Consider the following 12,161-nt stretch of genomic DNA (forward strand, 5'->3'; position numbering starts at 1 on the left):
GCGCGACGCTCTCTCCTCTCCATTCCTCCCACAGCGCGACGCTCCCTCCTCTCCATCCCTCCCACAGCACAACACTCCCTCCTCTCCATCCCTCCCACAGCACGACACTCTCCTCTCCGCCCCACCCACAGCCCAGTGCTCCCCCCTCATCACAGTCAGCTGCATTGCCTGCTTGACCCAAGAGTCGTTCTTTAAAAGCCAGGACAGTGTTCTAACTCGGGGCTGTCGATGTGTTCAGGTTTTGAAGGGGCTGGACCAGAACGCCCCCGGCCTGCACTATGTTGTGAAGTGGCGACGGCTGGGAGTGGACGACGAGTGGAAAGAGTTGGTGGTGGATAACCCTCCCTACGTAGTCAACGCGACCCCCACCTTTGTACCCTACCAGATACAAGTGCAGTCCTACAACCAGGAGGGATCAGGCCCAGAGCCCAGCACCGTCATCGGCTATTCAGGCGAGAACTGTGAGTCGGGGGCAAGTACAGCTTGGGGGAGGAGAGAGGGAGGAGTTTTGGGGAGTTTGGTGCTCCCAAGCCGTGTGGACTCTTACTGGGTTTTAAAACTGTTCCTCCCCCTCCAGATCCTCTGCAGAGCCCAGAGTCGGTGTCCATGGGTAACATAAGCTCATCGTCTGTCAGAGTAAAGTGGGCTCGAGTCAGTGAAGAGTCACTTCGTGGGCACCTTCAGGGGTATAAGGTAGGTACCTCTTCCCTCTCCCTCGTGCCCCTGGCCTGCTACTGCTCAGAATGCCGATTCTCCGTTCACAAATGTGTTCATTGTTGCCGCGGGCACACTTTGCACAGGTTACAAAGCCCGTGACAATTTGCTACAGAATCTGAAGGCACACACTCAAAGATCAAATTACATTTATCAACAAAGTATGCATACCTCGTACAACCTTGAGTTTCGTCTCCTTGCAGGCAGCCACAAAACAAAGAAACCAAAATAACCCATTAAAAAAATAAGACCATCAAAATCCCGATGCGCAGAGACAATGAAACAAATCGTGCAAACAATAAATGCAAGCAAATATTGCTCTGGACTGAAGCCCATGAAGAGAGTCTGAGACCCATCGTTCAGCACAGAGCAGAGTAAACGACGGGGAGCAGTGAGCTGAACTGGCCCGGCCCTCGCCTTTTCAATCTGGCCCCGCACCTAAGTTGTCATCCAAACATCGGGTTCAGTCACTTCGATACTCTCTAGGGCCTGAACCCGACCTGTTTGATTCGGCCTGTTTTAGGAATAGCTTCTCCCCCTCCACCATCAGGTTCCTGAACGGTCCACGAACCATTGAACAATACCTCACTACTTCTACTCACTTTTAGAACTACCTATACACAAGAGATTCTGCGGATGCTGGATATCCAGAGTAACACACACATAATGCTGTAGGAACTCGGCAGTTCAGGCAGCATCTACGGAGAGGAATAAACAGTCAATGCTTTGGACCGAGACCCTTCATCAGGATTAATTTATAGCAGGGATTCCCAACACTTCTTAAGCCAGGACCCCTACCATTAACTGACAGGCCTGTGGACGCCAGGTTGGGAACCCCTGATTTATAGTCATTTTTATATATTGCATATACTACTGCTGCAAAACAACAAATCTCACGACATACGTACAACGCAGAAGTTCACGGCACATGTGCAGAAGATGCAGACAATCCATCCCCTTCTGCCCATACATGGAGAGTTAAGTGCACCAAGTTCCTGGGAGTTCACATCACGGACAACCTCACCTGGTCCCTGAACAAGAAGGCAGGACCTCCACTTCCTAAGGAGATTGAGGTAACAAGGCTCTCCCCCCCCATTTTAACTGACTTTAACAGGAGCAGCCCTAACAAGCTGCATCTGGTATGGGAGCAGCAGAGCATCGGATCAGAAGTCCCTACAAAGGACTGTGGGAATGGCCAAGAGGACCTTAGGGGTCTCTCTACCACCCGTCAGGGACATTTATCAGGAGCGCTGCGACACAGAGTCCATAGTATTTATCCCACCCATCCATCCAGCATCCTCTTTGACATTCTACCATCAGGCAGGAGGCTCCGATGCATAAAGACAAAAACAGTCAGGATGGGAAACAGCTTCTTCCCTCAGGCCAGTAGGCTTTAGAATTCCTTACTGCATCTCATTCAAAGCATCACCAGTTAATCTGTTCTGTGCCTTACAATATTTAATTTATGCACTTTACTTTGTTTATCTGTGCCTAATTTATTTGTAGATTTAATTCCTAGGTTATCGTGTGTTATGCGCACTACTGTGCTTTACACCCTGGTCTGGAGAAACTTCATCTCATCTGACGGTATACATGTATATCGTTAAATAGCAATAAACTTAACTTGATATGTCAGTGATAATAAACTCGATTCTTTATTCAGCAGCAGCATAGTTCATTACAAGATTGGAGCAAACAGAAATTAATTTAAATTAACATGAATTATACATTATTCACTCATGCAAAATAAATGACGGCACTTGTGCAAGATAGAAAGAGAGGCTACATCCACACCACACCAGATAAATCCATAACCGAAGCTTTTTCTCTTCGTTTTTTACCCTCCGTCCACACTGAAACGGTGTTTTCGTCCCCCGAAACCGGAGCTTTTCATAAACGCTTTCCAGGGTGGGTATTTTTGAAAACACTGCTTGGGCATATCAGTGTGGACGGGGGTAACCGGAGACTTCTGAAAACGCTGTCAGATGGCAGCGTGCTATTTCATTGTTTTCTTGAACGCAGCCTAACAATTTCAGAACAGACGGCAATGAGACTGAAGCCAGAAGAGTTAGAAATGTACTCACCAAAAACTTTGACCCATAACTTACTGAATAACTTACTGTACTCACTTTGCCCTGTTTTCTGTCCTTGCTTGTATGAAGGTGGTTTACCTATTATGCAAGTACTTCTCTGACAATAGATGTGTAACAGCCTAATGTAACATTGTACGGAAGTACAAGATAACACTGACACAGACATGTTTTATATATTTAACAAGGTGCTTTATTAATGCAACAGAGTTAGTCAGTTTTTCAATGTTCGTCGTCAGTGGGGTTATACAGTCCGTGAATTCCCTGTTGGTTGCCTCCGTACGCTCCAGTATTTGTTGTTTTACTTTTAAGTTCTCCTGCACGAGAGCCAACAGCTGTCCGTCGCTTTACGTTTTTCTAGTCTGTAATTACACAAACTCACACTTTTACAGCGAGATTCGACAGCAAACATGTCACTTGTTTTCGGTAGATGTGTCCTGTGCATGCGCAGCAGGAGGAGATTCGCCGAAATCTCCGTTTCAACGTGGATAGAGATATTTTCAAAAACGCATAGTGTGGACGCCTATTGTTTTTACGCGAAACCGGGGTTTTCAAAATTATCCGGTCTAGTGTGGATGTAGCCAGAGAAGAAGGTAGTGTTAAGGGGTTTCAAGCGGGTTCAGGAACCTGGTGGCAGTGGGGAAGGAGCTAACGTTGAACCTTGAGGTGTGGGACTTCAGTCAACGTCGAGTTTACTGTGATGTGCAGAAGAACCTGTGGGGAATCTTCTTCACCTAGAGTGTGGAATGAGCTGCCAACGGAATTGGTGGATGCGGGAGTGATTGCAACATTTAACAGGAGTATCTGGATGGGAGGGTTACGTTTCAAAGTAAATTTATTATCTAAATATATCACCTTATCAAAACTGAGATTAATTTTTTGCGGGCTTAAGAGTAAATCCAAGAACCATCATTGTATCAATGAAACACCGCACTCAACAGGGCAGACCAGTGTGCAAAAGAAAACAAACTGTGCGAATACAAACGAAATAATAAATAAATAAACAAACAAACACATAAACAAATAGATAAATAAATAAGCAAGCAAGCAATAAAAATCAAGAATATTGAGTACTTAAAAGTGAGTCCACGAGTGTGAGAACAGTGTAGTGATGGGGCGAGTGAAGTTATCCCCTCTGTTTCAAGAGCCTGATGGTTGAGGACTAATAACTGTTCCTGAATCTGGTGCTGTGAATCCTGAGGCTCCTCTGCCTTCTTCCTGATGGCAGCAGCGAGGAGAGAGCACAGCCGGAGTGGTGGGGGTCCCTGACAATGGGTATTGCTTTTTTGCGACAGTGCTCTGTGCAGATGTGCTCAGTAGTGGGGAGGAATTTACCCAAGACGGACTGGGCCGTATTCAGTACTTTTTGTAGGATTTTCTGTCGAAGGTAAATTTATGTTCCCATACCAGGCCGTGATGCAACCATGGCCAATATACTCTCCACCACGCATTACAGAAGCTAGTCAAAGTTTTAGATGTCATGCTAAAACTTCACAAACTTCTAAGGAGGTAGAGACTCTGGCGTACTTTCTTCATAATTATACTTACATGCTGGGCTCAGGACAGGTCCTCTGAAATGTAACATTAAGTTGCTGATCCTCCTGTGAGGACTGGCCCATGGACCTCTGGTTTCCTCCTCCTGAAGTCAATAATCAGCTCGTTGGTCTTGCTGACACTGAGTGAGAGGTTGTTGTTGAGACACCACTCAGCCAGATCTTCATTCTCCCTCCTATATGCTGATTTGTCACCACCTTTCACTGGTTCGATTAATATCAGAAATTGTATGCAGTGTACAACCTGAAATCCTTACTCTTCACAGACATCCACAAAGCAGGAAAAACGCAAAGGATGAATGTCAGGACCCCAAAGCCCCCCTCCCACACACAAGCAGCAACAAAACCATCAACCCTTCCCTCCCCTCTCCCCACTTGCTCCAGCATAAGCACCAATCCCTTCCTCCCCCCCCCCCCCCCCCCCCCCACTGTGCAAGCAATAACGAGACCTCCAAAGGGACAATGATCTGAAATTCATCAAAAAACTACTTCGGTGTCCCAAACGGGCTCTCCGTCACTAGCAAGGGAGAGAGAGGTCACTCCTGCAACAAACCAGCAGCTCACTGTTTTGATGTTACAGTGTTCTGCATTGACTCTCCAAGCCTCCCGACGCGAGGACTGACAGGCTGTCAGTCAGAGAGAGAGAGTCACTCGAGTGCAGGAGCCTTCTTCCAACAGCAGACAACATTGGCATGCACCCCAAAGACGCACGTTTGCCTCACCGCTCCTAGAGATAGGGAAATGCCAAGCTGCGTGGCAAGAATGAGAACTATGAAGAACCATAGTTTGAGCTGCAGCTGTAGATCACAGTCTCCAACAGGACCCCAGTAACCTTTGACTCGGCCGATGGCAGTGTTGTCGTCAGCAAACGTGAAAGTGGCATTGGGGCTGTGCTTTGCCACATAGTCATAAATGTAAAGTGGGTAGAGCAGGGGGCAAAGCACACAGCCTTGTGGTGCACCTGTGCTTGGTGGAAATTGTGGAGGAGATGTCATTGCCAATCCAAACTGACTGGGGTCTGCAAGTGGGGAAATTGAGGATCCGATTACACAGGGAGGTATTGAGGCCAAGCTTATCAATTAGTTTTGAAGGGATAATAGTATTGAATGCCAAGCTGTAGTTAGTAAAGGCAAAGATCTTTGCAGCTCAGATATTCCAGGGTTGAGTGAAGAGCTAATGAAATGGTATCTCCTGCGGACCTGTTGCTCCAGTAGGCAAATTGGAGCAGATCCAAGTTGCTACTCGGTCAGGAGCTGATAGGTTTCATCACCAGCCTCTGAGGGCACCTCATTACAGTGGATGTAAGTGCTACTGGATGATGGGTTCCCACGTTCTTCTGACTGAAGCCTGCATGAGGCAAGTGGGTACTTCAGGCTGCTGAAGCGAGAGCTTAAAGATCTCGGCGAGCATTCCAGCCGGTCGATCAGCACGGGTGCTTAGGACTTGGCCATGACAACCAAGGTGTATTCATTCAGATCGACTGATGAGCCCTTCAAAACGACCCTGTCCGCTGACTCAAAGCAATCCGGGAGCCGCTGCCCCGGTTCCCGTGATCACCTCTTTGTTGTCCATATCTCTGGATCCTTGCTTTTTAGCCTCTGGTCGTGTGCAAGTAGGAGGACGGCCAAGTGATCAGATTCCCCAAAGTGCACTGGGCGTTGAACGGTAGGCATTCTTTATCGTAGTAGAGCAGTGGTCCGGTGTGTTGGAACCTCTGGTGCTACAGGTAATATGCTGATGATAATTGGGCAGAGATTGATCCAGGTGCAGATTCCATGCATGCATTTATTTATTATATTTATCAATCTCTCCCCCCACTCCCCACCATCCAGCCTTTTGAGCAGTGCTGCCCAGCAACCACTCCCCCCTCCCCCCAGCCTAATCAGGGATCAATTTACAATGGCCAATTAACCTACTAACCAGTACGTCTTTGGACAGTGGGAGGAAACCAGAATGCCCGGGGGGAAACCCACACGTTCCACAGGGAGGATGTTACAGACTCAATACCAACGACGCCAGAAATGAACTCCGAACTCAGATGTCCCGAGCTGTAATATGGACGAGGCAGATTAACAGTTTGGCATGGACTAGATGGGCCAAAGGGCCTGTTTCTAAGCTGTAGTGCCCTATGACTCCACAGGTACAATAAAAAAACTTGCAGCCTCACAGCCAAATAGCAACGGGTAAGCAGCATTCACAGGATAAACAATCATATACAGTTTTTACAATTAGAACAAAAAATGCCCATTTTAATGCAAACTCTTTCTTTCCTTTATGTGCCATGTTGTACGACGTGGGTGATTGTGGTCTTCCCATGATCGCAATTACTCATAGCAAATCTTTCTACAAAAGTGGTTTGCCATTGCCTTCTTCTGGGCAGTGTCTTTACAAGATGGGTGACCCCAGCCATTATCGATACTCTTCAGAGACTGTCTGCCTGGTGTCAGTGGTCACATAACCAGGATTTATGATATTCATAAACTATTCATAATATTGTTAACTATAGAAATAAGGATTTGCTAGTTGGTTCAAGAACAGAATGGTTGATGGGAAGTAGCTGTGTGGGATTTCAGACTAATGTACCTCTGGTCCTGGATTTGCCCACTATTGGAAGGATCCTCTGGACCTTGTCCAAACCCAGCATATTCTTCCTTAGATAAGGGGTCCAAAACTGTTTTCAGTATTCCAGCATGGTCTGACCAGTGCCTAATAAAAACCCCAGCACTACATCCTTGCTTCTTTATTGTAGTGCTTGCAAAGTGAATGCTAACATTGCATTTGCCTTCGTTACCACCAGCTCAACCTGTAAGTTAAACTTTTGGGGATCTTGCACAAGTGCCAAGTCCCTTTGCACCTTACTTCCATCTGTAGAAAATTGTCTACCCTTTTATTCTTTCTACCAAAGTGCATGACCATACACTTCCCTACACTGTCGTGGTGCAAAGTTTGGGGAGTTATTGAGTTGACAGGTATCAGGAGGTGTGGAGGTGAAAGAAGAGGGCAGCAGTCAGCAGAGGTCATTAGCAAGTTGAGGGACAAACCTATGTAAAGCCAATGCTTACTCACACACCCGTCTCCCCTTCGTTGACATCTCCGAGGACCTATCCTGGGAGCAACGTAATGACGCAGCGGCTATATTCCATTTGGAGTTTGAGGAGATTTGGTATGTCACCAAAGACAAATGTCTTTAGAACTCTCGTGGAGAGAATCCTAACAGGTTGCATCACTGTCTGGTACGGAGGGGCCACTGCACAGGATCAGAAAGTGCTGAGGAGGGCTGTAGTCTCAGCCAGCTCCATCATGGGGGGGGGGGGGGGCACAGTCCCTCCACCACTGAGGATATCTTCAAAAGGCGATGCCTCCATCATTAAGGACCCCACCACCCAAGGCACGCACTCATTGCTATCACCGGGGAAGAGGAACAGGATCCTGAGGACCCACTGAAAGTTCGGCTTATGCTAGATGGCCAATGAACCTATGAACACTACCTTACTATCTTTGCTCTCTTTTTGCACTATTTCTTGAACTGTAATTTATATATTGCACTGTACTGCTGTTGCAAAACAACAGATTTCATGACATATGTAAGTGATTCTGATTTCTCACCCTCTCGCATGATGCAGGTCATCTACTGGAAACATCACAGTGCAGAGCGTCACCAGCAGATTGTCCACGGTGACCGTAACCACACTCTCATCGAGGACCTCAAGCCCTACACCAAGTACAATCTTGTGGTGAAGGTGTTCAATGGCAAGGGAGACTCTCCTGAGACTGAACCTCCCTACCAATTCACCACCCTTGAGGGAGGTAAGGGCAGTTCCCTCTCTGCTCACATGTCTCCAGTATTGTGCTAGCTCCCATCCAGAAAACTAAGAGATGATACACACAAAAGGTTCTGCAGATGTTTGAAATCCAGAGTAACCCACACACAAAATACTGGAAGAACTCAGCAGGTCAGGCAGCATCAATGGAGAGGAATAAACTGTTGATGTTTCAGGCCGAGTCCTAACGAAGGATCTCAGCACAAAATGTCGACTGTTTATTCCTCTCCACAGATGCTGCCTGAGCCTGCTGAGTTCCTCCAGTATTTTGTGTGTTACATGGGAGAGATTAGCTCTACTTGTCACACGTGCATCGAAACATGCCGTGAAATTTGTCGTTTTGCGTCAAGTTAAATCAGCGAGGATCGTGCTAGTGGCAGCCTGCAAGAGATTTTTATATTTTTATTTGGAGATGTATTGCAGAACTGGCCCTTCCAACCCAACGAGCACACCACCCAGCAGCCCACCTATTTAACCCTAGCCTAGTCACAGGATGATTTGCAATGACCTATTAACCTGTGAGAGGAAACCGGAGCATCCAGAGGAAATACACACCTTCACAGGGAGGAACGTACAGATGATGTTAGAGCTGAACTCTGAACTCGGGCGCCCTGATCCGTAGTGGCGTCATGCTAACTGATAGGTGGCCCTCTTCAATACTGTTCTGGCATTTGAGCACCTAGAAGGCCAAATCCGAGGAGCTGGTAGAGCAGGGCCAGAGACGGAGGGAGGGGTGGAGAGCGCAATGTGAGCGTATCAAGGTGGGGTGTAGAGGTTTTGCTGACTGTTCAGTGTGCGGAAGCTACGCTGCCTTTGGTGTTTTGGGGCTGCAAATAAAAGAGGCTTCAGGACCCTTACAGAGGCTGCTGGACGAGCCTCCAGGTGGCTGTGGATCAGGAGGTGTAACCCGTGGACCAGTGCTGCTGGGGCACAAGCCAGGGCCTGATCAACCCTGGCTGGGTTGCCTGGGCGAGGATGTCTGCTTTTGAAAGCTCCGAAATGCCCAATGACCCACTGATGATGTGTCCCACCGTATCCCAGGATGTATCTCAGCTTCAACTGGTAATTTCTTTCCCGTCATCTAGCACTGGGATCTGAAGTCGACTGCTTCCCTGCTGCTTTAATATTTATTAATTCCTCTCCTGAGCCATCGCAGACAACTTCCAACACAGCGGGCAATCCGATTCCTATTTAAACCACCATGTGAATGTCATAAAGGCTTCTTGTGAAATCTGGATTTTAATTTAAAATCCCCATCTCGTTCCCGTTTGATTAATCTTCCACAAATTTACGATCACAGATGTTTTATTGTTTCTCTTTGCTCACTTGCTCTTTATTTGTCTTGCTCTGGCATTCTTTCTACTTCTAAATGCCACTCTTTATTTGCTTTATGGTCCCTTCTGCCTTGCCCGATCATCACTGTCACTGTTTGTCTTTTCACTTTGTCTTCATTCTTCCCTCCCTCTCTCTTCCCCTCCTTTTCCTCTCTCCTCCTGCACCCTTCGCTCTATCCCTCCCTCCATCCTCCCTCCCCTCTCTCCATCCTCCCTCCTCTCTCTCCATCCTCCCTCCCCTCTCTCCATCCTCCCCTCCCTCCATCCTCCCTCCCCTCCCTCCATCCTCCCAACCATCCCTCCCCTCTCCATCCTCCCTCCCCTCCATCCCTCCCTCCCCTCTCTCTCCCACCCTCCCCTCTCTCTCCCTCCCTCTCCTCTCCCTCCCCATCCACCCTCCAGCCTCCCCTAACCCCTCCCCTTCCCCTCCACCCTCCACTCTCCCCTCTCTCTTCCCCCTTTCTTCGTCCCTATCTTCGTCTTTGTTTGTAGAACTCTGACTCCTTTCACTCTCTCTAACTCTCCCCCCACCTTTCTTTCAGTACCTGTGACCTGTTCACCCTCTGTTTCTCCCACACTCAGTTCCCAGTAAGCCCATCAGGGTGCACCTGGATTTACTGAAGAACACGGAGGTTGCTATTTCCTGGAGCCAACCCCAACATCCCAACGGGATCATCACTGGATATGTGCTGCAGTATCAGCAGAGTAAGTAACGGTGTAGGCCTGTCATACCTGCCTGAGGTAGAGGGAGCTTCACTCTGTGTCTGACCCGGGGAGTGTGTGTTGGGACTGTGTGGAGGGAGCTTCACTCTGTGTCTGACCCCAGGAGTGTGTGATGGGACGGTGTGGAGGGAGCTTCACTTTGTGTCTGACCCCGGGAGTGTGTGATGGGACGGTATGGAGGGAGCTTCACTCTGTGTCTGACCCCGGGAGTGTGTGATGGGACGGTGTGGAGGGAGTTTCACACTGTGTCTGACCCCGGGAGTGTGTGATGGGACGGTGTGGAGGGAGCTTCACTCTGTGTCTGACCCGGGGAGTGTGTGTTGGGACTGTGTGGAGGGAGCTTCACTCTGTGTCTGACCCCAGGAGTGTGTGATGGGACGGTGTGGAGGGAGCTTCACTCTGTGTCTGACCCCGGGAGTGTGTGATGGGACGGTATGGAGGGAGCTTCACTCTGTGTCTGACCCCGGGAGTGTGTGATGGGACGGTGTGGAGGGAGTTTCACACTGTGTCTGACCCCGGGAGTGTGTGATGGGACGGTGTGGAGGGAACTTCACACTGTGTCTGACCCCGGGAGTGTGTGAAGGGACGGTGTGGAGGGAATTTCACACTGTGTGTGATGGGACGGTGTGGAGGGAGTCTCACACTATGTCTGACCCCGGGAGTGTGTGATGGGACGGTGTGGAGGGAATTTCACACTGCGTCTGACCCCGGGAGTGTGTGATGGGACGGTGTGAATGGAACTTCACTCTGTCTGACTCCGGGAGTGTGTGATGGGACGGTGTGGAGGGAGTTTCACACTATGTCTGACCCTGGGAGTGTGATGGGACGGTGTGGAGGGAGACTCACTCTGTGTCTGACCCCGGGAGTGTGTGATGGGAGCTTCACTCTGTGTCTGACCCCGGGAGTGTGTGGTTGGACGGTGTGGAGGGAGCTGCACTCTGTGTCTGACCCCGGGATTGTCTGATGGGACGGTGTGTGGAGGGAGTTTCACACTGTGTCTGACCCCGGGAGTGTGTGATGGGACGGTGTGGAGGGAGATTCACTCTGTGTCTGACCCCGGGAGTGTGTGATGGGACGGTGTGGAGGGAGTTTCACTCTGTGTCTGACCCCGGGAGTGTGGTGTTGGGACAGTGTGGAGGGAGATTCACTCTGTGTCTGACCTGGGGAGTGTGTGTTGGGACTGTGTGGAGGGAGCTTCACTCTGTGTCTGACCCCAGGAGTGTGTGATGGGACGGTGTGGAGGGAGCTTCACTCTGTGTCTGACCCCGGGAGTGTGTGATGGGACGGTGTGGAGGGAACTTCACACTGTGTCTGACCCCGGGAGTGTGTGAAGGGACGGTGTGGAGGGAATTTCACACTGTGTGTGATGGGACGGTGTGGAGGGAGTTTCACACTATGTCTGACCCCGGGAGTGTGTGATGGGACGGTGTGGAGGGAATTTCACACTGCGTCTGACCCCCGGGAGTGTGTGCTGGGACAGTGTGGATGGAGCTTCACTCTGTCTGACCCCGGGAGTGTGTGATGGGACGGTGTGAATGGAACTTCACTCTGTCTGACTCCGGGAGTGTGTGATGGGACGGTGTGGAGGGAGTTTCACACTATGTCTGACCCTAGGAGTGTGATGGGACGGTGTGGAGGGAGACTCACTCTGTGTCTGACCCGGGAATGTGTGATGGGAGCTTCATTCTGTGTCTGACCCCGGGAGTGTGTGTTGGGACGGTGTGGAGGGAGCTGCACTCTGTGTCTGACCCCGGGATTGTCTGATGGACGGTGTGGAGGGAGTTTCACACTGTGTCTGACCCCGGGAGTGTGTGATGGGACGGTGTGGAGGGAGATTCACTCTGTGTCTGACCCCGGGAGTGTGTGGTGGGACGGTGTGGAGGAAGTTTCACTCTGTGTCTGACCCCGGGAGTGTGATGGGACGGT

At 49.5% G+C, this 12,161-nt stretch overlaps 1 protein-coding gene across 1 annotated transcript in view; it reads left to right on the plus strand.

Annotated features, from left to right (window-relative positions):
• LOC140715696 (neural cell adhesion molecule L1-like) overlaps positions 1-12,161 on the plus strand; it is a 341,600-nt gene that overhangs the window by 297,975 nt on the left and 31,464 nt on the right. The window contains 4 exon segments of the mRNA XM_073028066.1: positions 239-461; positions 578-693; positions 7,981-8,164; positions 10,095-10,217. Of these exon segments, the coding sequence (XP_072884167.1) occupies positions 239-461; positions 578-693; positions 7,981-8,164; positions 10,095-10,217 (646 nt within the window).

The sequence above is a fragment of the Hemitrygon akajei genome, chromosome 24, assembly GCF_048418815.1.
Source record: "Hemitrygon akajei chromosome 24, sHemAka1.3, whole genome shotgun sequence".
NCBI lineage: Eukaryota > Metazoa > Chordata > Chondrichthyes > Myliobatiformes > Dasyatidae > Hemitrygon > Hemitrygon akajei.